The sequence below is a fragment of the Phragmites australis genome, chromosome 7 (genome assembly GCF_958298935.1).
Source record: "Phragmites australis chromosome 7, lpPhrAust1.1, whole genome shotgun sequence".
Lineage (NCBI taxonomy): Eukaryota > Viridiplantae > Streptophyta > Magnoliopsida > Poales > Poaceae > Phragmites > Phragmites australis.
In genome coordinates, this window is record NC_084927.1 from 37,661,466 (window position 1) to 37,683,733 (window position 22,268).

General features: G+C 44.7%; 4 protein-coding genes across 4 annotated transcripts; 1 reads left to right on the plus strand and 3 right to left on the minus strand.

Moving 5' to 3' along the window:
* Positions 1–205: 205 nt before the first annotated feature.
* On the minus strand, positions 206–4,396 carry LOC133925238 (BTB/POZ domain-containing protein At1g50280-like). The gene is made up of 3 exons (XM_062371134.1): positions 4,085–4,396; positions 2,826–3,983; positions 206–875 (listed from the first exon to the last, which is right to left on the minus strand). Exons 1-3 carry the CDS (start codon positions 4,145–4,147, stop codon positions 438–440), a joined length of 1,659 nt encoding a protein of 552 aa, XP_062227118.1. The 5' UTR covers positions 4,148–4,396; the 3' UTR covers positions 206–437.
* A 3,411-nt stretch (positions 4,397–7,807) lies between these two features.
* Positions 7,808–10,180, plus strand: LOC133925240 (anamorsin homolog). Its single transcript, XM_062371136.1, has 8 exons — positions 7,808–7,978; positions 8,087–8,228; positions 8,944–9,104; positions 9,191–9,286; positions 9,371–9,530; positions 9,623–9,759; positions 9,856–9,930; positions 10,027–10,180. The coding sequence occupies exons 2-8, from the start codon at positions 8,105–8,107 to the stop codon at positions 10,063–10,065; spliced, it is 792 nt and encodes a 263-aa protein (XP_062227120.1). The 5' UTR covers positions 7,808–7,978; positions 8,087–8,104; the 3' UTR covers positions 10,066–10,180.
* Positions 10,181–12,206: 2,026 nt separating this feature from the next.
* LOC133925239 (probable polyol transporter 4) lies at positions 12,207–15,186 on the minus strand. Its single transcript, XM_062371135.1, has 2 exons — positions 14,564–15,186; positions 12,207–13,775 (listed from the first exon to the last, which is right to left on the minus strand). The coding sequence occupies exons 1-2, from the start codon at positions 14,775–14,777 to the stop codon at positions 12,394–12,396; spliced, it is 1,596 nt and encodes a 531-aa protein (XP_062227119.1). The 5' UTR covers positions 14,778–15,186; the 3' UTR covers positions 12,207–12,393.
* A 1,887-nt stretch (positions 15,187–17,073) lies between these two features.
* On the minus strand, positions 17,074–21,707 carry LOC133925241 (probable N-acetylglucosaminyl-phosphatidylinositol de-N-acetylase). Its single transcript, XM_062371137.1, has 9 exons — positions 21,406–21,707; positions 21,026–21,096; positions 20,572–20,636; positions 20,448–20,492; positions 20,286–20,366; positions 18,972–19,039; positions 18,662–18,710; positions 17,944–18,104; positions 17,074–17,486 (listed from the first exon to the last, which is right to left on the minus strand). The coding sequence occupies exons 1-9, from the start codon at positions 21,597–21,599 to the stop codon at positions 17,423–17,425; spliced, it is 798 nt and encodes a 265-aa protein (XP_062227121.1). The 5' UTR covers positions 21,600–21,707; the 3' UTR covers positions 17,074–17,422.
* Between the last annotated feature and the right edge of the window lie 561 nt (positions 21,708–22,268).

A 22,268-nucleotide genomic window follows, 5' to 3' on the forward strand; every position in this document is an offset into this window, starting at 1 on the left:
TCTGACCCTTGTTCTGTATTTGGAACAGCAGATTCGGTCCCCAGCGGATGAATCCTCCTACCTGTCTAATCTTATCCCGAACAAAGACGAAAGCTGTTGTAATGCACTAGCTTTCTGACAGTAACTTACCTGCTCAAAAAACTTTCACAACGGAAAGAGGGAGCTGAGATCATGGTATGTCCAAAAGATGCATTTTTATCCCCCTTATGGATGAAATCACAGTGAAGTTGCAGAAAAAAGAATACTAGAAGAAAGCAACAAGGGACAACGGTAAAAACTTTACATCCCTTTCATTCTTGCTCATCTATCTCACTCACAACCGGCACAACACAAAGGAAAAGGATCAATGCACCACCGAATTATCTTTACAAAAGGGATCAAGAGAAAAATGCAAGCTATGTGACAACCTCACCAAAAAAGATGTTGATGATTCTCCATTAGCACAGCCTCGGCAAGCCTCTGCCACCGGTCTGATGGCAGGACTTGCCCTTGGCCATCTTGGACATCTGGCCCTTCATCTCCTTGCACGCACGCTCCAGCTCCACCACCCGGCTCTGCATCTTCTGCAGGTTCAGCCTGAGCAACTCCTTCTCGTCGCTGGCGCCGTCGAGGTCCACGCTGCGGTTGCGCGGGCCGGCGCTGGAGCGGACGACCCTCCGCGGCGTCTCGGACGGGTCGTGCCTGCCCTCCTTCGCGGTCGCGGCGGGCTTGTTGATCTGGAGCTTGGACTGCTGCGATGCCAACGCCTGCACCGCGACCCCCGGCGGGATCCTCCGGTTCTTGGCGAGATCTTTGCACGCCTCCAGAGTGAGCTTCTCGTAGTTCACGCATCGGCACAGCGTGGTGCGCTCCTCGAGGGATAGTGCCGGGTGCGACTGCATGCAAAGGGCGCAATTAAGAGCAAATTCAGCAAAAATTTTCATCGACAATACTCCTCTTCTGCTAAGTTTTGCCAATGGTACTAGCATATTTCCTGATTGTGGTAAGCACAATGTGAAGTTCAATCATTCAGCAAGCACTGGATAATGTTAAGCAGCAAGAAAAGAAGAAAAGTGCAATGCGCGAGGTTTTCTTAGCACTTTTTTATTTTTTGCATGGGTCTTACCATGCACGCTTGAAGGAAAGACAATGGATGCGAGGGAAAATGCAGTGCACAAACATAAGGAAAGTAGGGAGATGATTAAAGAAGAGCCATTTGCACATAGAAAGCATCAAAGGCCCGAGTAAAGGCAATCTGGCAGATGGGGCACTGAAAGGCTCCCTTGGTTCCATTGCACCAGTAATAAACAAAGGCGAGATCTTAGTTGTAAAATGATCAGAGATCAAGACAAAAGGGGAACCAATTCGATGCTAATGACAAGACGAATCAAAAGTGCACTGCAAACAGGGCAAAAGGTTAAAGTTACGTTGCATGCATGCAGATAAAGTTTTAACAGCCATGTTAGAAAAAGAACTCTTGTATTTGTCCGTGTAAGTTACTGAAAATTAATTGCACAAAAACTCACTGAGCTGCTAACACAATATCCTACTCGTCACAGCAGAGAATGCTCATAAGTTAGAACTAGAAGGAGACTGGAGACTGAAAACTGTTCTGTGTTGCTGAAGAACAAAAACTGTGCAGAAAAGGGGATGCTGATGTGTCGAAGTGTGCTAGCTCTACTGGTTCCCAGTAAGTTGAATTGATTAACATGGATCGAAGGTTAAGAGTTAAGAGACAGTCACGAAAGCAAAGACATGTACTGTGGCCTAGCATAGCAGCAAGGTTTGCAGATTTTGAACCAAAAGCGCACGCTTGCACTGTGTAAAAGGGCTAAAGGCATGTCAAATTAAATGGTTCCCGCCATAACACAAAGTACTAGACAATCTATCTGTTCACCATTAGCATCCCATGATAGTACTGCCGAACTTTATTCAGTTGCTTTCTCATAGACTGGACAAAGCAGCCCGTCAGGCTTCTCCTTCTAATTAATACAACATGTAGTTCTCCTGCCGGTTCTTTCGTAGATTGGACAAAGAACCGTCACCAACATATGGGCGAAAGAAAAAATAAATAGGCAATGTCTGAAAGAAAAACAAAAGATACTGGAGAAGCAGTGTGATCATCTCAGGAGCATCAAGAAGAGAAGTACCGAAATGTTTTGCCACCTGTAACAGAAAGTACAACCCCTGAATCCCCGAATTTTTACCCTTCTCACCGTCAGCTTATTCTGAACAGCCTAGTGCCTAACTCGTCATGACACCAATCATAAACTGACAGGATATTCGCTGCCAGGTGAATACTGTCTATCTGATCATCACCACAACCTTGCTCAGTCAGGACGCATGAAGCCAGAGTAATTGGCACCAGGTGAAACAGACTCGCAGCAAAAATGGCAAATTCAGAACTCCAGCATGTGGTTTCTCAGAAATTTTCAGACCGTGGTTTCTATAAAAAAAAAATCAGAATGTAAAGCTGGTGATCTGCCTGACAACGAACAGGGCATTCCGAACATTGCAAAGGGGTAAAGGTAAAAAGTTACTAGTTCCTAATTCCTAAGGTATTTTTTTTACTAGGGTACCAGAAACTACTGCCATATCTGCCCCTAGCACCATATGATTTTTTTTTAGGAGACTAGCACCCTATGATTAGCTGCTCAATAGCATCAGCTTCAGTTATCATTCCCCAATCATGATTCGAAACAGTAACAGTACAATCAAATCCACTACCAGGATGAAAATTGGCATGTTTCACTGGGGAAATGAACTTAGTGAGTCGATGCAACTTCTAGAACAAAACTTCTGAAAAATGTTTTTTTTTCTGAAACGAAATTAGCCGAATAGTTTACCTCAAGGTAGATGTCCAATGCCCTGTACACGCCGTCGTAGCAGTCCCTCGCTGAGTCCGGCAAGCTCTCGGCGACGGCGAGGAACTTGGACACCTTCAGCCCATGGTCCGGCGAGATCTCCCCGAGGTACTTGTCGATCAGCCTCCCCACCTTCCTCATCCTCTGCGACGGCGCGTTGGCTTCCTCTTCGGAGCTCACGAACACCCTGACCAGCCTCATGACCAGGTTCACGTCGTAGACGCCGCCGTCGTCGCCCGAGATGAGGAGATCGTCGAGCGTGGCCTGGTCCAGCATCAGCCCCATGAGCCTCTCCAGCTTGTGCCTGCACTCCTTGCTCAGCCCCACGGCCGACACGATTCTCAGTACCCAGAACAGGCCCCGACACGAGAACGCCGTGCCCCCGACCAGCGCCACGCCGTGCACTGCCGTGTCCGCGAGGCCGGCGAGGGTGCCCTCCTTGCAGAGCGCCGGCCTGCGAGTGGCCGCGCGGAGGTAGTGCAGCAAGAACCGTGTCAGTATCAGGTTCTTGTTCTCGATGCCGTAGCAGCCGAGCACTCGCATCACCTTCTCGATGGTCGGCGCGGATAGGGACGTCATGTCGTCGAACCACCACTCCCTGCCGACGCACGGCTTCATCGACTCCGGCGTCTTGGTGGATGACGACCGGCCGAAGCCCACCGTGTCCGGCGAAGAGGAGCACGATGACGAGGAACGGTTCGGTGTCCCCACGGCGGCAGCGGTGGGCGTCTCTGGGTTGGCGGTGATCTTGGAGAACAGAGCCGAGATGAGCTTTTGGAGAAGGCCGGAGGCATCGACCGCCGTGGCGAAGGGCTCGCAGCTCTTGACCGCGGTGAGGACGTCGGTCCAGGTCCAGTAGTAGAGCCCGTTCACGAAGGCCTCCGCTTGGCTCAGCAGGTTGCAGGCGCACACCTCCTCGGTCATCTCCAAGAACACGGCGGCGCAGTGCAGGAGCGGGAGGTTGGAGGGGCAGAGCGGGACGCGGCCATTGTTATAGCAGAACCTGGCAACGAGCTCGAAGCCCTCGGCGCCGCCCGGGAACTCGGCGAACTTGATGCACAAGGCCTCTTTTCTGCTCGTCTTCTTCTTCTCCTGCTTCACCATTGTCCTCAGCCTCCCCGAAAAGGAACACATGACGCTCTGTTACATTGCAACGACGGTGAGATCAATTCAGAACCAGGAAAAGATGGTTTCTTGATTTGAGACCCCTTGGGAAGAAGAATTTGGCAGGTGGTACGTGCCTGGTGGAGATGAAGCGTGTGATGACCGTTGATGTGCACCTTGAGGTCGCAGAGCTCATTCATGGCTCACGAGACGAAGAAGAAATGAAATGGGGAGGCCGTGGGACGTGCAGCCAATGGAGTATAAAATCTGGGAAGGTGAGAACTGAGAAGATTTGCTTTTGCTTGCTCAGCTGCTTGGGGCCTCCTCAAGGCACGCACAGTCACAAGCTCACAGTAGTGTAGGCTACTGTGAGATGCAAGTTGTGTTGTGCATGTGTCCCGTACAAAGATATTGGGTGACTCACGCATGATTCCTAAGAAGAAAACAAAAGTAAGTCTTGGTTTGGGTAGGCTCTAGGTTCTCAGATCTTATTCATGGCTACTGTGGGTTGAGCTTTTGCATTGTTCAGAATCTGCACGTGACTAGACGTGGCAGGACTTGATTGATACATCAGATTATGCAACAAAACTATATCATGCCGTGGAGTTGTTTTTTGAAAAGAGCATACCGTGAAGTTTGCAATAGCAGTATATTTCAAATAACCCTATGACTTTGCACTGTTGAAAATCTTGTCTGAAAAAACATATAGAGCAAAGAAGACAACAGGACACATCAGCCTCCACATTTAATTTACTTGTGAGGCCCTGACAATTTGTTCAGGTATATGTGCTTTGTCAGGAGCTGGTGCAATTGCAGTGGATTTTAGTCCAAAAACTAATTGTGCCAGGTTTGTCACATTGACGCTTGGGCCATCCAAGGTTTTGTATTTGTGCCCCTAAGGCAAGTCTTTTGTTTTTTAATTCACTGTAGACCCCCCCTCCCCCCCCCCCCACAAAAAAAAAAGAAAACTGTTTTGCTAAGGAGGAGGAGCGAAAGAGCATGGACCATTGCAATTTTGCGATGTCTTTTTGGTGACACGTCAATGGATGTAGCTGAAGAACCTACAAACATGAGGGAGAACAAGCATGCAAAAAAAACAGCATCTTCTAGTTCAAGGATGAGCTGTCATATTGCTACACTATTACAGGTAAGCATGGCAAGATTTGCTGAGCGTTTAGCTCTCAAATCTGGAGATTTAAGCCTCTGATATCAGGTTAGCCGATATACATTCGGAGACTGACAAAGGGACAAATCAACTGAAGGCTAGGTACGTGCGTAGTTCAGTATTCTAATGGTGTCAGACAGGATTCAAAGAGGGTTAGGACGAACAGCACGATTAGGGAAATGCTGCAGATGCCTCCAGGCTCGGCGAGAACAACAACATGCAGCAATTGCACTAGCTAAGGAATCAATTGGCAAGTGGCAGAAGAAATGGCTCTGATGTCAGTCTATCAGCAGGTGTGCAGCAACTCCAAAATGTGCAATCACAATACCACCACCAAATACATCCACTGGTTATGATGGAAATTAACCACCTAGGGAGTATGGACTACAGCCATTAGGGACAGTTTGATCAGACAAAAATCTGACCCTAAATTTGGTTCTGACCCTGCTGAACGTAGCTAGTTAACACATAATTTGATGAATTCGAATTCGACGCATTTATCCTAAAACCTCTGAATTCAACGCATCAAAGACATGCTACTGAAGAAAATATGTGTTACCTGCATTATTAGCAATTTGAATACAGTACTAGTATATTTCTATATTTCGGTATGTGGACAGATAAAATCTAGAGGCAACAAAGACCAATGCCAAGAAGAATATTGATACTGAATAGCTAAGGCAGTGACCAATCTACATTATCATACATGTCCATATGGAACAGATATCCACATTTCGCGGAAATTATTCCCGGGGATGGATCACGGGAGATGCTTTGGGGGACAACCATAGGTTGGCGTCGGCTAAAATAAGGTGTTGGGAAGCGGAGATGAATGTTCTCTTGGTTCCACTCACCAACTGAAATGGATAGTGATGATTCCCTCGGCGCCAAGGCGTTTTTGCTGGGTTCACGAGCACTGAAAGCAAAAGGCGGGCGGGAGAGGAGAAAAAGGAAAAAGAAACGACGGACCTATCGTTTTCCTTGCATGGCCATGAACATGTATGGTGTCCTACCTAATTGTTGCGAAGTCTGGCTAGATGGTGAAAAAAAGCTTTCAATCGTTCAATGTCGTTGTAGTGGTAAAAGCCTGAAAGTGAATCTTGCAGACAATCTGTCAAATCATCTCTGCGTCATGCAACCCCACCATTCGGAGCTTTCCAACTCTATTCAAAGAACATGGTGAGCCCAGGAATCTGAAATCCAGGATAGGCCATGAAGGCATGAACGCATGACAAGACTGACAAGACATTGGTGTCAAGAGCAGCATGAGATGACCTTTTGTATGCAGGAATGCGTAGTGTTTCGTTCTGCAAGTTTATGTGGCGATCAGTTGAATCACTTCACGGGGCTCTAATCCGCAACTGGTTATCTAAGCAGACGAAAGGAACATGCAATTCGAGAGCAAAGAGTCACATGACGAAGAAAAGAGAGACATGAGTTAGGTGCTCCTCGCGGGGGAAACAAGATCCGTTGGGAGCATTTGGACATGGACGGCGGTGCCTTGATCTTTGCGTATTGCGGACAAACGACCGGCCATAGATCTCCAAGCAGCGCCTCAACGCCGGCCGTTCACTCCGATCATTGGCTTATCGGTATCATCTTCTCCTCGCCGACGGCTGCTCACACGAACGGCATCGTCATCCGCGGGGTGGAGGCATGCACGCCGCCCGGGAGCTGAACCGCTGGACCGCCATGAGCCCGTGACTACATTACACGAGGAAGCCGGGTCGGGTCCATGGGCCAACCCAACAACCGAATAAGGCCACTCCCACCGAACGCGTGCCGTCCCGGTCGGGCCAGAGAAGCAGGCTGGCCAGCCAGTTTTGACCCTACCCCTGCCTCCGTCGATTTTTTATTTTTATTTTTAATATTTACAAAAAATACATGTTTATTTTAAAATATTGCCTAGATATACAATATTTTGAAATAGACATGTATTTTTAAAAATATTAAAAAAATAAAAGAATTCTGTCTCTATCGCCATCGCACTGACCTCTCAACACTGCCTTTTCACTCCCACAAAAGTATCGTCCTGTCGAGTGTCGAGGTCTTCCCAATTGATTTTTCTATTTTTATATATTTAAAATCCTAAATTTGCAAATATATACTTTCTATTCTGGATCATGAGAGATTTTTTAAATTTAGCATTTTTGCTTCTCATTATACAAGTAATTGTTTGCGTTGAAATTTTTTAGAGAGCTAGATGATAGCATCATCTATATTAGAATAATAATTTAGAAATTTTTATGACTATTTTAGCAGTATTTTGAGTTTTGAGAGTATTAAAACGTTATTATTTAGTCCCTCTCGCCCTTCCGGAGTATAGAGTTGTAAAATTTTAAAACGAACAAGTATATTTCTAATTTTCGGATTTAAAGAAATAAAAAATGTCTTTTCCAGTTCCCACCCTAGTGATGGGGAAATAAATTCTATGCACACCCGGGAAATAAATTCTAAGCATTGGTACTACAGAAGTATCCTCATGCAACATCACTGAAGGTTCGCTATTTATTTTTAACGTAGATGTTAAAGTGATAATAAGATCCACTCAATGTTAATTATATATATTAAATAATAAGTATATAGAATATTTTTTTATTTTGACGGGAGTCACCGTTTTGAGATTCATATTAAAAACAAATAACGGTTAGATGCTGCTGCACAAGTATACATATATAGCACCGCTGTATACAATTTATTTCCGGTGACGGCGGCGAGAGTTGAAACCGGAGAGAAGAATTTGCAGGAAGCTTCGAGAGGGGAGGCTACATTTCCTAATTACCGCCCCGACGTACGAACCCAAAACCCAAATTCGCTTTCCCCAATCGAGCCACGGTTTTCTCCGCCGTCGGCTTCTTCTTCTCAGGTATGATGAATCCATGGGCGGCAAGAACCCTTTGATAATCGGATTCCTCGAACGGTCTCGCGGAGGGAATTCGTCTTCATCGTTTCCCCTTCGGGTTCCCGGTTGCAGGTGCTTTCGACTGACACCATGGCTGCGGCGCTCGCGGTGACGGACGAGGTGGCGCTACCGATCCGGGCGGTGGGGGATCTGGCGGCAGCCGCCGAGGTCTCGCGGGAAGAGGTGGCGGTCATCACCCAGTGCGAGGCGCTTGGTGAGCTTCTTCCCGTCCTACCCCTTTCTTATTCGCGCATGGCCGCAGAAACAGATCGATTTATTCTCCTGTTTGTTTGAAATAGTGAGCCATCTGGTTTGATCATACATGTTTGAAATAAAATCTTGAACGGAGATTCGATTCTTAGGGTTTAGTCATGTAATTTGGAATTAGGTCCCAACTTCGTGACAGTTGAATCGGTGGACATGTCCTCAGGCCTTTAGAAACTTGTTTCGCGTTGTCTTGTTGAACCTTTCTTTGTAGTTCCTTGCTCGATGGTTATGCCTGTGTTTCATATGCTAGTTGCTAATTCAATAAGTTCACAAGTGTTAATCTGCCTATCCATCCATCATGCACACACAAAGGAAAAGGAAGATAGGAAAGAATGGAGGCAGATATTTTTCACAGAGATAGAGAAGAAATATAGGATAGTTTTATGAGAAAATATATGAATTTTTTTTATTTGTGAAGGATGTCTGAATTTATGTATCAAGTAACATATATATGCTACCCAACAATGGATTTGAGCCCGTTTCTGTAAGTTAGGACAAGCCAATGCTAGTTTTCAAATTTCGGGGGCCTATATTAGACATTTAGACGCATCGGTGATGTTCAATTTCGAGTTGTGTTATGCTTCAATATGTCATATCCTTGTACCTACTTTTGTTTATCATCATAAATCTGTTATCTAACTGTTGTCAATGGCATGGATCAGGTGGCAAGTTGCCCTTTGATGATGCATCAGTTGGTGCTGTTCTTGCGGTCATTAAAAACGTGGAAAGCTTGAGGGACCAGTTGGTTGCTGAAATTAGCCGCGTGCTGAAAGCTGGGGGGAAAGTACTGGTGCAGAACTTCGCGTCCTCCTCCAGTCAAAATGTAATTTATTTGAAATAGCCTTCCTCACATCCCTTATCTAGCACTGTTAATATAGAATGTCCTAATTCTGATTGTCTCTGTGTTAGCCAAATGCCAATATTGAGCGCAAGTTACTGATGGGGGGATTTGTTGAAGTGCAAGCTTCTGCTGCAAGCACGCAGGACAGTGTGCAATCTGTTACTGTGAGTTGTCCAGATTCATGTGTTACAGTATGTCAGTGGTGCTGGGCAGGCTCAGTTTTGGTGCTAACTTGAACCACTTTGCAGATTAAGGCAAAGAAGGCCACCTGGAGCATGGGTTCTTCTTTCCCCCTTAAGAAAGTAACAAAGGCCCTTCCTAAGATTCAAATTGATGATGACTCTGAACTGATTGATGAAGACAGTCTCTTGACCGAGGAGGATTTGAAGAAACCACAACTTCCAGTTGGTAGTGTCATCAAACTGTTCAACTTACTTCGACATTTGTAATGATGTTCAGTTTAGGTTTAGATCCTAAAAGGTTCTCTCATGTTTCACCAGTTGGGGATTGTGAAGTGGGGGCAACAAGGAAGGCATGCAAGAACTGTACTTGTGGCAGAGCTGAGGCTGAAGAGAAGGTGGAGAAGCTAGAGCTCACTGCAGAGCAGATCAATAACCCTCAGTCAGCTTGTGGCAGTGTAAGTATAAAGTATTACTTCTAGAATTATAGTGGCACTGGTACATTCAGGTTACTGATATATCTCTTTATGTTTTTCTGTAAACGATAATTGCAGTGTGGGTTGGGTGACGCGTTTCGATGTGGTACCTGTCCATACAGAGGCCTCCCACCGTTCAAGCCTGGCGATAAGGTATTGTCTTCTTCTTTCTCCTCTAAATTCAAGATTCATGAGGAGATCAAGGTTGTCAATTGTGATGTCAGATGCTCACTCTTTTCTGATTGGCAGGTTTCCTTGTCTCTCAACTTCCTTGCCGCTGACATATGATGGTAGCTGGTAGAGAACAGCAGCGCCATTGGGAGATAGAAATTGCCTTATTTGATTTGTTCGTTCGTTAGGACGATACGTTGTTCGTGAAGTATGAGTGATGTTTACCGCAGAACCATTGCATTTGAAGTTGTTCCCGTTAGCTTATGCGTTCTGCATTTGAAGTTTGTCCTCGTTAGCTTTATACGTGTCAGCGTATGTGTGTCGCCTATGGATCTTTTTGGGAATATGCGTGTCATGGGATGGGAGTGGATGGATGGGGCTATCCTATATTTTTTTTCATGTCTAGTTGGATAGATGGGGGTGGTTAGGAGAGGAATATTCTTTGAAGATGTTGGATAGGCGATCCGGCTAAAACAAGTAAACAACAGTCGGACCGAGCGATCAGGTTGGCTCGCATGCTGGATGGGCGATCCGGCCGAAACAGCCGGACGGAGCGGTCCACGTTGGCTCGCATGCTGGTTCGTGTTCGTACTCACGTGTGTTAGTATTTTTTATTTAACTTTTGATTTTATTTGTAAGTACAAAAGTGGTCTAAAAATTTATATGTTTTGATGAGCAAATTAGAGCTCATTAACAATCTATTTTAATTGGTTTGATCTAAAAATTTTAACTTAATATTTAATTAAAATTCTTCAAAGAAACCTATTTTTATAACTTTTAGTAATTTTTGTATCTTAAATAAATTTTTAAAAATCAGAGAAAATCACTAATATTCTTTCTATGTGATGTACTAATTTATGAAAATATTTTAACTCTTAAGTTATTTGATGAAAAATTGAGTTCTTTGTAATGCTTTATTTCTATGTATTTTTTATCATTTCATGTGATATTATATTTTTAATTTAATTTGAATTAAATAAATTTAAACATGCATAAATTCATCTAAATGTTTTACGATCAATGGGTAAGTTCATTAAAAGATACTCATAACCAATTCAATTTATCCAATTCCTTTAATTAAACAGAAAATTAACTTATTCTATATACTTTAATTCTATCAACCAAATAAAAAAATGCTTTTCATTCTCCAATCAAATAGAAAATTAGATCTTTTTATTAAAAAACAAAAATGACTCTATCTCGTACAACTTCATCCTCCCATCAAATGCACCCTTGCAACACATCCGTATATGTTATCTGCAGATTTTGCAGGTCTCGATATGGAGACCTATGTCCAGGGACATGGCTCGTTCGTCCCAGTCTAGATAGGTCACTCGTCGTGAATTCAGTCCCTGTTGCGCTTTCGCACTCCGAAGTGCTGAAGCTACTGAGCTAACAGATCTCTGATGGCTCTGAACCTCCAGAATCCAGAGCCTACACACCACTATCATTCTGCTCGATAGCTTTTTTTTTTTTTTTACGGGAAACGGCAGAGGCCTATTCAGAAATTGCAAAGTTACTTTTCCAGCTTTTTTTCACTAATCATCGCTTATTTTTACTGTTCCCTTCTCATCCTACTCCCTCCACTTTTAATCAAACACGTATACCAACATATACTAAGAGTAGTACTAATTTTAAATAGAAAATGATAAAAATGCTCTTAAAAACTAGCCCAAATATTTAGAATATACCGTAAATAGGTAGGTAAGAGATAATTTATAAGGGTAAAATTGGAAACACGTCTTAAAAAATATGAAGTGATAAGTATTTAAAAACAAATGAAATGATGAAAAGTGATAAGTATTGAAAAATAGAGGAAGTAACCTAACCAGTTTCCTTCAATAGTTTATTCCAACAAGCATACCCTGCCTCCAGTTTACCCCATTTGTTCTTAAATTGACGTCTTTGGTACGAAATATCAGTCATCTATCGAAACTTCTCAATCACAATTTTTACCCTACGTTGTTCAAATGGGTACTCGAATATTTTACACACTTCACTTGTTCTGCAAATAACTTACAAACAATACAAGTATTATCTAGTATTCTCCTCGGACCAATCGGCAATGTCCGCCATCTACATTTCGCAGTTCAATGAACGAAATTATGTCAGCCGAAAAGAACAAGCTGGTCATGCATTCATGGTCACAAGCATTCTGATTAGCAAGATTCAAACGACAAATTGAAGTTAGGAGGTCATTTACCCATGGCGAAGAAAACTGAATACTACAGTGGAGTATTGTGGAACGTCATTTTCCGTCAAAGTCTGCTTTGTAGATAAAGAAAATTGTTCTGTTGGCGCTAGAGTCTGCTTTGTAAAAACATTCTCTAGTTTTAGATTCGAATCAATTGTCAAAGGCACTTGATAGGGATTTCACTGATTTTCTGACTGGAATCCGAAACGTTTCTTGCTAGCAAACGCACGCCGCGCCAATCGCTACACCACTCAGCTCGACGGGTGCGATACTAATCTCTTGTGCACCAGACGCTCCGCATCGCGAAGCTCCACCTCGCCCGGCGTCACACCGCCGCCACCGAACAGCGACTCGATCTGCTCCAACGTCTTGCCGCTCGTCTCAGGCACAAACAGATGCACGAACACCACGGACAGCGCTGAGACGGCCGCGAATGCGGTGAACGCGCCGGCGACGGATAGGGCGCGGCAGATGGAGAGGAATGACATGGCCACGGCGCCGCTCGTCATCCTGTTCAAGGCGAAGCCCAACCCCACGGCCTGCGCTCGCAGCCGCAGCGGGTATATCTCCGAGCTCAGCACCATGTTGATGGGGCCCATCCCCACCGAGAAGAAGGCCACGAAGCCGCACACCGTCAGGATGGCAAGCCCGATTGCCGCGCCTCTCGGTAGCGCGTCGCGCGCGAGCAGGGAGAGCGCCGCGGCTAGCACGGCCAGACATGCCGTGATGCCAATCGTGCTGATGTAGAGGAGCGGCTTCCGGCCGACGCGGTCCACTAGGACGATGGCGATCACGATGAGTGCCGTCTTGGAGAACCCCACCGCGACGGTGGCGGCGAGGAGCTGGCTTTCCAGCGTGATGCCGGCGTCCCGGAAGATGGTCGGGCTGTAGTACACCAGCGCATCGATGCCCGTGGCCTGCTGGAAGAACTGGACGCCCAGCCCGGTGATCAGCATCCGACGGATCACCGGCGACGGCCGCAGTAGCTCCCGCCACACCGCCTTGCCGGAAGCAGTGATACGCGCGGCCTCCTCGATCTCGGTGAGCCTTTCTTGTGCCTCTTCCTCGCTGTCAGTGACCTTGAGAAGCACCGCACGAGCATCGCCAGCCCGGTTCTGCATCACCAGCCACCGCGGTGACTCCGGGATCACGAGCAGCACGAACGCGACGGAGATGGAGGGCAGGATGCCTGCACCGAGCATGACGCGCCAGTTGATATGGTCGGGCAGGCCCGCGAAGACGAGGTTGGAGACGTAACCCAGGAGGATTCCGAGGCTGATGAAGATCTCCGGGAAGGACGCGAGGGAGCCCCGCAGCGTCGCCGGGGAGATCTCCGAGATGTACACCGGCGCGACCATGATGCCGATGCCGATGCCGATGCCGGCCAGCAGCCGGCCCGCCATGAGCACCGCGAAGGACGGCGCGAACGTCATGATGGCCGCGCCGGCCTGGAACACGGCGGCGGCGAGGCCGATGGTCCGCTTCCGGCCGATGGCGTCCGATGTTCTGCCGGCGGCGAGGCTGCCAAGAAGGGAGATGAAGCTGAGGCACCCAACGAGCATTTCTTGCTGCACCTCGGTGATGTGGAGGTCCTTCTGGATGAAGATAATGCAACCGCTCATCACACCCACGTCTGGACACATCAACACATGAACACTGTCACTTAAAGATCACACATTTTTGCAGACTGCGGAGTGAATTGGAGAACTAGTCAGATGCTCCACCCATTTCCAGGTACCTCATGCAATCTCGGTATGAGAAAACGGTTTGACAGTCGTAATTCAGTAGTTCCAGTTTGAGGTTGGACATGCTAGTAATTAGTAAACGAGACTATCATCTGAATCTGTGACACATCAGTTCCATATAATCTCAGTATGAGAAATTAAATAAGATTTCTACAGATCTGTTGATTCCTGGTTAATGTGGACATAATACTGACGGTCACGAACAAACACTTGGCAGCAGGAAACTTTTCGAAACGTGCTTTTAGCAAGTTATTCGAATTCAAAATGGGAGAAACTTTTTTTTATCCTGTGAGAGAGAAATGGGCAAAATATGGTTTCTCTCATTTCTAAATAACTCATTTCTTATTTACAACTGCCATCCTCTCTTAAAAATCAAAATCCATCCAACTAGTCAAATAATTGCATAAAAAAAATTCTAATTCACCAAAAAATGGTTTCCAAAAGAAACCGACATCAAACCGTTTTTGAGATAATCCGTAACCTTATCAAACTAGCCCTTAGTTTCGTCAGTAAAAAAACCAGTAACACAGAGTTCCCATTTTCCAGCAAAAAAAGTCAACGCAGTCTACTAATTGTAACCCAAGTTGTTAGTTGTTTAAACCACCAAAGAAAGCAATAGCCATGTCTGAACTGAAACCAAATCTGCATCAAGAAGTGCCATTTCAGTAAAACTCACCGTAGCCGAGCAGGACATGGTTGAGTGACGCGAAGACGGAGCAGGCAAAGACGTATCTCCTGCAGCTGCCGCTGCCGCGAACACGGACACCACCGCCGTCTTCTTCCGGCTCTTGCGGAAGCACGTCGTCCATGCGCGCGTACCTGCTCTTCCTCCCCAAGAAACCCAGCAGACTGTCGCCGCCGGCCGCCGCCTCGGCGGCCTGAATCCCCATGATATCTGTCTGGTACTCTGCCTTCCTCAGCCTCTCCTCTTCCTCTGCCTCAGCTTGTGAATGGGAAGAGAACAATGGATCTGAGGAAGGAAGGAAGGAAAGAGATGGAGGAGGAAACAAGGTGGGATTTGTTTAAGACCACCTAGGTGTTTTATATGTTTCAGCGATTTTCAGCTCAGGCGATGTGGTATCTCTGCTCATTTGCTCAACTCAAAGGAATCAGGAATCTGCAATCGTTTTCAAATGCAAGTTTTCCTTACCGTCCCGGAGTTTTGGTGGCCGGTGATGCTGCTGTGAACTATCAACTTGTACACGGTGTACACTGTCATGCAGAATCCACATCTTCTAGGCGCCCCCATCTGCAGCGATGGAGGTGTAGCTTTTTTTAATGTTCTAGTGCTACGAATATTTCGTTTTTCTAGCATGCAAGTCAATTTTGCACTGAAATCAGAACATTAAGCAATGTGAAACTAGAATGTTAGTACAGTAGCATCATGCACATCCTATACGGTATCAACAGGCCTGAAACTAGAAACCACAGAAATGACGTTTTTGCAAATTTAGTATGTGTATTTGTTACCTCATTTACCGAAAATAGATTTTTGATACACCGTGCATCGAAAATTCTCTGGTCCCATCTTTTTCAATACATGAAGTGCTGAATACGACACTATGTACCATATCCAGCATTTTATGTGCTGAAAGGTCTCCATATTCGACATATGAGATGCCAAATATGACCCACCGTACCGTATTCGGCATACGAGGTGCCGAATATGACCTACCGCGTCATCACATCACTTTGAATGCTGCTTTTGTCGTGTCACATCGCTTCGGCGCGAATGGCCCGCGAATGTTGCATGCTCCTGCCTTTTGCTCACGGTGCCTCGCGCATTACCCGCTCAAGGCTTTTGGCGCGCATTAGGCCGGCGTGCTGCTGCTATTTCCTTTTGTCACATGCAAGCTTTCGGTGTATGAAGTGTTGCCGTTGTCGCGTTAAAGCTCTATCATGTGGTCAATTAGTGTCTAAAGCCTGAGTTAGGATAGAAATATTGTCATTATAGGCTTACATTGATGGTTGTTCTTTCCCGTTTAAAGCTCCGTTGTGTGGTTACTTCGTGTCTAAAGCCTAATTTGATAGATTATCTTATCGGCGTAGAGCAATAATAGTACCTCACATAATTGGCAGAAAAATAGACATATTGCATAGCTGTTGAATACCTAAGATAATCTCAATATGGTGGTGGAAAGTGGTGAAGCAAATTAGTGGTAGAATGATAGTTGTGTCAGTTAATGCTATCAGGGAAAGGTGTTTATCGTCTCGAAGTTGATGATAAAAAGTTGTAAGGATGTGTATAAGAAAATCCACCTTCATCTCTAGGGTCGTCAGTGTCGTCTCGAGATAGAACCCTCGGAGGGATGAGTCATTATGATATGAAGTCGTTATCGTCATCTTACGCTATCACGATAAAAATATGTCCTATATCATTTTTCGTTGTCAGTGACCTTGAGAAGCACGGCGGCAGCTTCTATCTAGGCAAGCCTCTTTTAGTCTCGTCCTCGCTGTCAGTGACCTTGAGAAGCACGGAGCGTGCCTCTTCGTCCCTGTTGTGCACGACCAGCCACCGCAGTGACTCCGGGATCACGAGCGCGCAAAGGCGATGGACACCGACGGGAGGATGCCGACGGCGAGCATGAAGCGCCAGTTGATGTGGTCAGGGAGGCCAGAGAAGGCGTAGTTGGAGATGTAGCCAAGGAGGATCCCGAGGTTGATGAAGATCTCAAGGAAGGAGAGGAGGTAAATGAGCCCCTGGACGCGGCAGGGGATATCTCAGCGATGTACACTGGCGCGATCATCACGCCGAACCCGATGCCGACGCCGGCCGAGGACTGGGAAGGTCGGAGCGAACGTCATGATCTGCTAGGCCCACTTCCGGCCGATGGCGTCCGATGTCCTCCCGCCGGCGAGGCTGCCGAGAAGAGAGATGAAGCTGAGGCACCCGACCAGGACTTCTTGCTGCACCTCGTTGATGTGAAGATCGCTCTGAATGCACAGAATGCAGCCGCTCATTACACCATGATATTTGGACTTCGGCAGGTACAAAAGGTTTAGCAGCACCCAACTCGTACTCTCATCAACGGCCGCATTAGGTTGCAGGTCAGTTCGAAGGATGCCAAAATTTAAACCTCAAAATTAAACCAGAAATTGTTTGACCACACTCATAAGCTGATGAGTATACATTAAGCACCTACCTCGGGTGAAACAACATAGTGCTATCAACTCTTGGATTCAGGATAGTTAAGGTATTGCGTGTCATGCTGCAATACTGATTGATTGTATTTCAATGCCAAGAACTCATGCAAATAGTACACGGTTGGGGATCAAGAGTCCTATCATCACCCTGTGAGCACTGACTATGGACTGTGTACAGCAAAATCAATTGTTACAGATAATAACATACATGAAACCACCAGGATTCCTGAATTCTTGTAGCTCCTCAATTGCGTTTCCAAATTCCTTTTCCCTGCTCCAGTGGCAGCAATGTGGTTCTTCAGAAGAAGCTTCTTGCTTATAGTTACATTTACAAAACTAGAAACATCGGACAAGTATGACTGACGAAACACTTGCTTTGATATGACACCAACTAAACTTTTTGCAGCATATTTATGTACGTATAACTTGAGAACATGACAAACAATCTTCTATACCTGCAGGAATACATGGAATATGTTGAATTGTTGATTTTCTTGCATATAATGCACAAAGACATAACTAATCAATTTTCTTATTTTCTTTTGAGTTCTGAGATAGAAAATCGGGGCTGTTTATTTAAAAAACCTGACAAACTTATGATCTTTTATACAACAATGAGCTTCCTTAACTACTGAGGTAAACATGATTCCCTATTGTTTCTCGATATGGCTATTGATAGATGCCAACTTGATATTATGATGGCACCTAGTCATTGACTCTGTATGGCCATGATATGTCATGTGGAACCATATGTGGATACGATAAAATCAGAAACTTCATTTCAAACTTATAAAGGCTGAGGATTGACCTCCAACATTCTATTTAAGTTCGTTTCTAAACTCAGATGGCAGAAATGATGCTTTCTCAGTAAAAATGTAGACAACATTGCAAATATAAAACTTTTATACTTACCAAACCCACTGGCTTTTGTGTGCAGCCATTGATTGATAGCTTCTGGACGGACTACTGTTAACTAGTGTATAGATTGGTCGCTTTGAACTTGAGGAGGAGATCAGCGAAGATAACCAAATGTCAACCGGACCACTGTACTTGCGAAGAATGTTCAGGCTTGCCTACATTTACAAATAATCCAACATGGATCATCTTAACTCCAAGCTAATGTGTTACTCTCAAGGAAAAGAAAAAACAAGAAGAAACATGGTACAATCAAGACAAAAAGAGAGAGTATACTAAAAAATAAGCCAGAAATTTTAGCATTAGCTTGAAACTTTTGCAATGCAGAAATTGCCTTCATTTATCAAATAGAAAAGTCACAAGCTTTGTGTTCATCCAATATATGTATAGCATAAGCAATCAAACTATTTATTTCTCTCCCATGTCAAAACCCATTCAATTGGAGGTCAATTATCCTAGTGCCAAAGACTCTCAAAAAATTAACACTAAAAGAGCTAAGTCGTCAACCCAATATAGAAAAGGCAAGGGTATCATTATTATTTCTGCCTTTCTGATTCCAAGGAAAACTATGAGATCAAAACAGCTTTAAGCACAGCATAGACAAATTCAAGAAAGTAACACATATTCTATTCCGTTCTACAACGAAACAATAGGAAATCAGTCTGACAAGTAAATCCAAAGAAGACGGTCCAAGGATTTCAGGGAAGAAACTTACAAGTTCCCAAGCTTCAATGTTTCCTTGCCCGTTCTCATGCAAAAACTTGCTGTTCATACAGATGGAGACCTTTTAAGACCCTTGAGCAACAGAATACAAATATACCACATATATGTGGCAGGCATATATGCAATTCAAAAAGCAATAAGTGAACGAAATGTGAACAAGTAGTGCACAGTCAAAGACAACAACAACTCATATACCAGTCATATTGGGATCCAAATCTAACAAACAATTTCAGCAATTCAAGTCTATGGTACGGTGGCTACCCATAAAGTGCTAAACCAGATAATTGAAGTATTGAACTAACCATATGCCGTGATGAACATCTTGGTGATTTGGATGGCCTGATACTCCATAGGAATCAAAGGTCACAATCTAAGATGGCATCAAATATTGCATCAGTAAACAGAGGCAGTCGAAGGAAAATAACTAAAAAGTTTTACATAGCAAATGAAGGTAAAGTGACAAAATGTATGTGTTTCTTCAGTGTTGGGCAGGTATGCAACTTGCAACCTCTATCTGCGCAAGGAGAGCAACTCAAGGTGACGGCACGATTGACCAAGGAGCGTAAGGAGAGGACCTGTGAGAGAACAAGTGCAATTTCTACTCTGGCGTGTTGCTGATAACTTTCTAGTTCTGTATCAGGATAATTTCAGTACTTAAGCTTTGCTGGATGGTGATAGGCTTAGCTACATTTGTTTCAGTTCTGATGTGCATGTGTGCCACCATTTACTTTTGCACTCGTGCTTTTTGCTGGGATGAACTCAAAACTGTATGGTTTCGGCCTAACTTTTGTGGGTCCCTAACAAAGGAAACACAGAGTTGGATTTTCCTCTCTTGATCAAGAATTGCGCATCTTGCAGTCATATGCTGTGCAATACTTAGTAACTATTTGCAGAGAAATCATGTTGAGATTTGAAAATGATGGTAACTAATATAGATGTACCAGAAAACAAGTCTTCACTCTAGATTAAGTAGAGTTCACAAAAAGTTGTCAAAAGTATCTTTACTTAAAAAAAAAAGTGAGAAAATTTGAACAAGCATATCCCCCAATAAACGGTGTTCGCTTAATCATTCAGGAGAAATAAAAAGAAAAACTGATACTCCCTCCGTTTAAAATTAATGGCGTATTTTATCTTGGAAAAGTTAAAGTTTGTATATTTTGACCAATAATTAGTGAAATTATAAGTATGTTTAGCTTATAAGAATTATATAACTAGATTCATGTTTCAAAATACTTTCACACTATATTGGTTTTGTAGCTATAAATGATATATTTTGTGAGAAAACAATGGTCAAAGTCTAATTTTGAAGATTGGGCCACAATAAAATACACCGACAGAGGGAGTAACTTGGTGAGAATTGCTTCTTAAACATCTCTTATATCGAACAAATTACTTCTAAAAAAAATAGGGCAGGAGAGCTGCCATCCATATATTGCACAAATCGCAGACCAGCACATTTTTGTACTCTAACATTCATGTTCCTTCAGTGTGATAATTTGGAACATGAAGGAAACATGCATATTTAAGGCAACCTAATACAAGTGGCAACGTACAAAAAGAAGAACTGCACTGTACTATAGAGTTCATTCATATGGTCTCTGAGGTGAAGTCATTACCGTGTCAATGTCCCATAGTTGGACCTGCTCCAAGGTATGTTCTGCTAATAGTCCATGGTCCCATTTCTCAAGAAATCCATCCTACGATATATAATGGGTCAAGATCGCATACATTTCAAACGGTATGTACAGGTATGCAAGCATAGATTCAAAATAATGTACCTGCAATTTCGAGTGGTCCAATACTATAACTTGTTCACGTGGAATCTGCAATTGTGAGAGCCATTTCAGGAACCAAATAAATTGCTCTTTGAGGGTAAAATGGAATAGTGTAGGACTTGAGTACCTTAAGGGTGTCGCAGGCATGGTACAGTTCTTCCTTTCGAGTATTTCCAAGACCATCAGCATTACCTGTGGAACAGTGGAAGGGGTACGTTAGTTCTGGTGATCTACTGTTCACATGGACATGTCAAGCAAAAAAGTACTAGAAAGCTTTGATCTAAAAGCTTCCTTAGCACTTGAGATATATTACACTTCGTCAGTTACCATCATCATTGATCCACTAAACATCATGGATATAAAGTGGTATTGCATGCTTAAGCACCGTGTATCATGCATCCTAGCAGAAAACGGACATCATGGCTTCCTATGTGCTCTTGGATGACAAAATGCACGCTGCATCCTTGCAGCCATTGAAACAACCATGCCTATGCCGTGCTGGGGCTGAATGAATAGATGTGCAGAGTATTGTGCTAGGACAACATAAATACACATACATCGTCAGACGCTAGCCATCTTACCCTGAGAAATGCACAGAATGTGAATGCTGTGACCATTTGCCTTGAGGAAAAGAATAGTTGGAGCGAAGAACCTGTCGTAGTAACAACAAGAGGATCCAATAAGATATCAACCGAAATAGCAAATTAGAACTAAGCAGACATTTGACAAACTAGACTATTGAGCATTGAACTTCAAGACAAGGATAATAAGGTTGCCTACATTTGCAATGCAATTAGGCATTTCGTCGAACATGTGTCGTGCATCCACACGAAGGGAGAATTACCAAACCACGGCGCTGTGCAGGGAGGCCAAGGCATCGCATGCTCACCATTAACTATGCAAACCTCTCTCAAGGACTGGTATACACACACAGAGAAGGATTCAATAGGGCGTCACGTACATGGACTCGTCGTCGGGGTGGGCGACGACCAGCAGCACGTTCCGGCTCCTCCTGCCGCCGCGAAGTGGGGGGAGGAAGGGAGGGCTCGGGGGCACGCAGGACGACGCGGGAGAGGAGAGGATCCGCCCGATGGATATCGCCCACAGGAGCATGAGCATGGCTCCCGCCGCGGAGAGCATCCAGATCCACGCCATGGACTCGGGCGGCCGGCGCGCCGCTGCTCGTACGGGCCAGTCTCAGCGTAGTTGCCGGGCGGAGGCGGGAACTGCGATTACGCCTTCGGAGTTCACCAACGCACTTAGAGCAGCGTGCGTAATAGAGAGGAAACGGCTCGTTACAATGTAAGCGATGCTAGCCGTCCATCAAAGGCCCAACGGTATCAAACCCAGCCCATGAGGAATTGGATCGCGGATAGTGATCGCGATCCTGTTTCAGCCCATAGGTAAATTGGATCGCAGATAACAATCGCGATTTCGTTTAGGCCCATAGGAAACAGAATTGCGGATGGTAGTCGCAGTCAGCTCGGGCCCACGAAAAGCTGGGTCGCGAATAGGCAGTGCGGTCTGATTCGGCCCATGAAGATTCCAAGAAGTTGCAGAGTACAGCAGATGAGCTCCATCGCAAGGGTTTTTTTACCGATAAATAAAATTTAAATAAACATAAATAAAATTTAAACTGATAAATATGACGATTTTTTCCTACCAAGATGCACAGGTAGACTCGGTAAACCGAATATATTGGATATATTGGGCCGAATTTTTTTCCGTAAGACACAAGTCACAAGTTCCTCTCAGAAAAATCCCTCACAAGTCACAAGGTCACATGAAATCCATGGCTGCGGCCTAAACAGAGACGTGTCCGTT

Coding starts and splice junctions, on each gene's coding strand:
- LOC133925238 (XM_062371134.1), bottom strand. CDS start 4,147: ATGAATGAGCTCTGCGACCTCAAGGTGCACATCAACGGTCATCACACG. Junction 3,984..4,084: donor ACACGCTTCATCTCCACCAG/GCACGTACCACC, acceptor GCAATGTAACAG/AGCGTCATGTGTTCCTTTTC. Junction 876..2,825: donor CATTGGACATCTACCTTGAG/GTAAACTATTCG, acceptor CTTTGCATGCAG/TCGCACCCGGCACTATCCCT.
- LOC133925241 (XM_062371137.1), bottom strand. CDS start 21,599: ATGGCGTGGATCTGGATGCTCTCCGCGGCGGGAGCCATGCTCATGCTC. Junction 19,040..20,285: donor AACTATGGGACATTGACACG/GTAATGACTTCA, acceptor ATGCCATCTTAG/ATTGTGACCTTTGATTCCTA. Junction 18,105..18,661: donor ACATTGAAGCTTGGGAACTT/GTAAGTTTCTTC, acceptor TTGTAAATGTAG/GCAAGCCTGAACATTCTTCG.
- LOC133925240 (XM_062371136.1), top strand. CDS start 8,105: ATGGCTGCGGCGCTCGCGGTGACGGACGAGGTGGCGCTACCGATCCGG. Junction 9,531..9,622: donor GAAACCACAACTTCCAGTTG/GTAGTGTCATCA, acceptor ATGTTTCACCAG/TTGGGGATTGTGAAGTGGGG. Junction 9,931..10,026: donor CGTTCAAGCCTGGCGATAAG/GTATTGTCTTCT, acceptor TCTGATTGGCAG/GTTTCCTTGTCTCTCAACTT.
- LOC133925239 (XM_062371135.1), bottom strand. CDS start 14,777: ATGGGGATTCAGGCCGCCGAGGCGGCGGCCGGCGGCGACAGTCTGCTG. Junction 13,776..14,563: donor CCATGTCCTGCTCGGCTACG/GTGAGTTTTACT, acceptor TGATGTGTCCAG/ACGTGGGTGTGATGAGCGGT.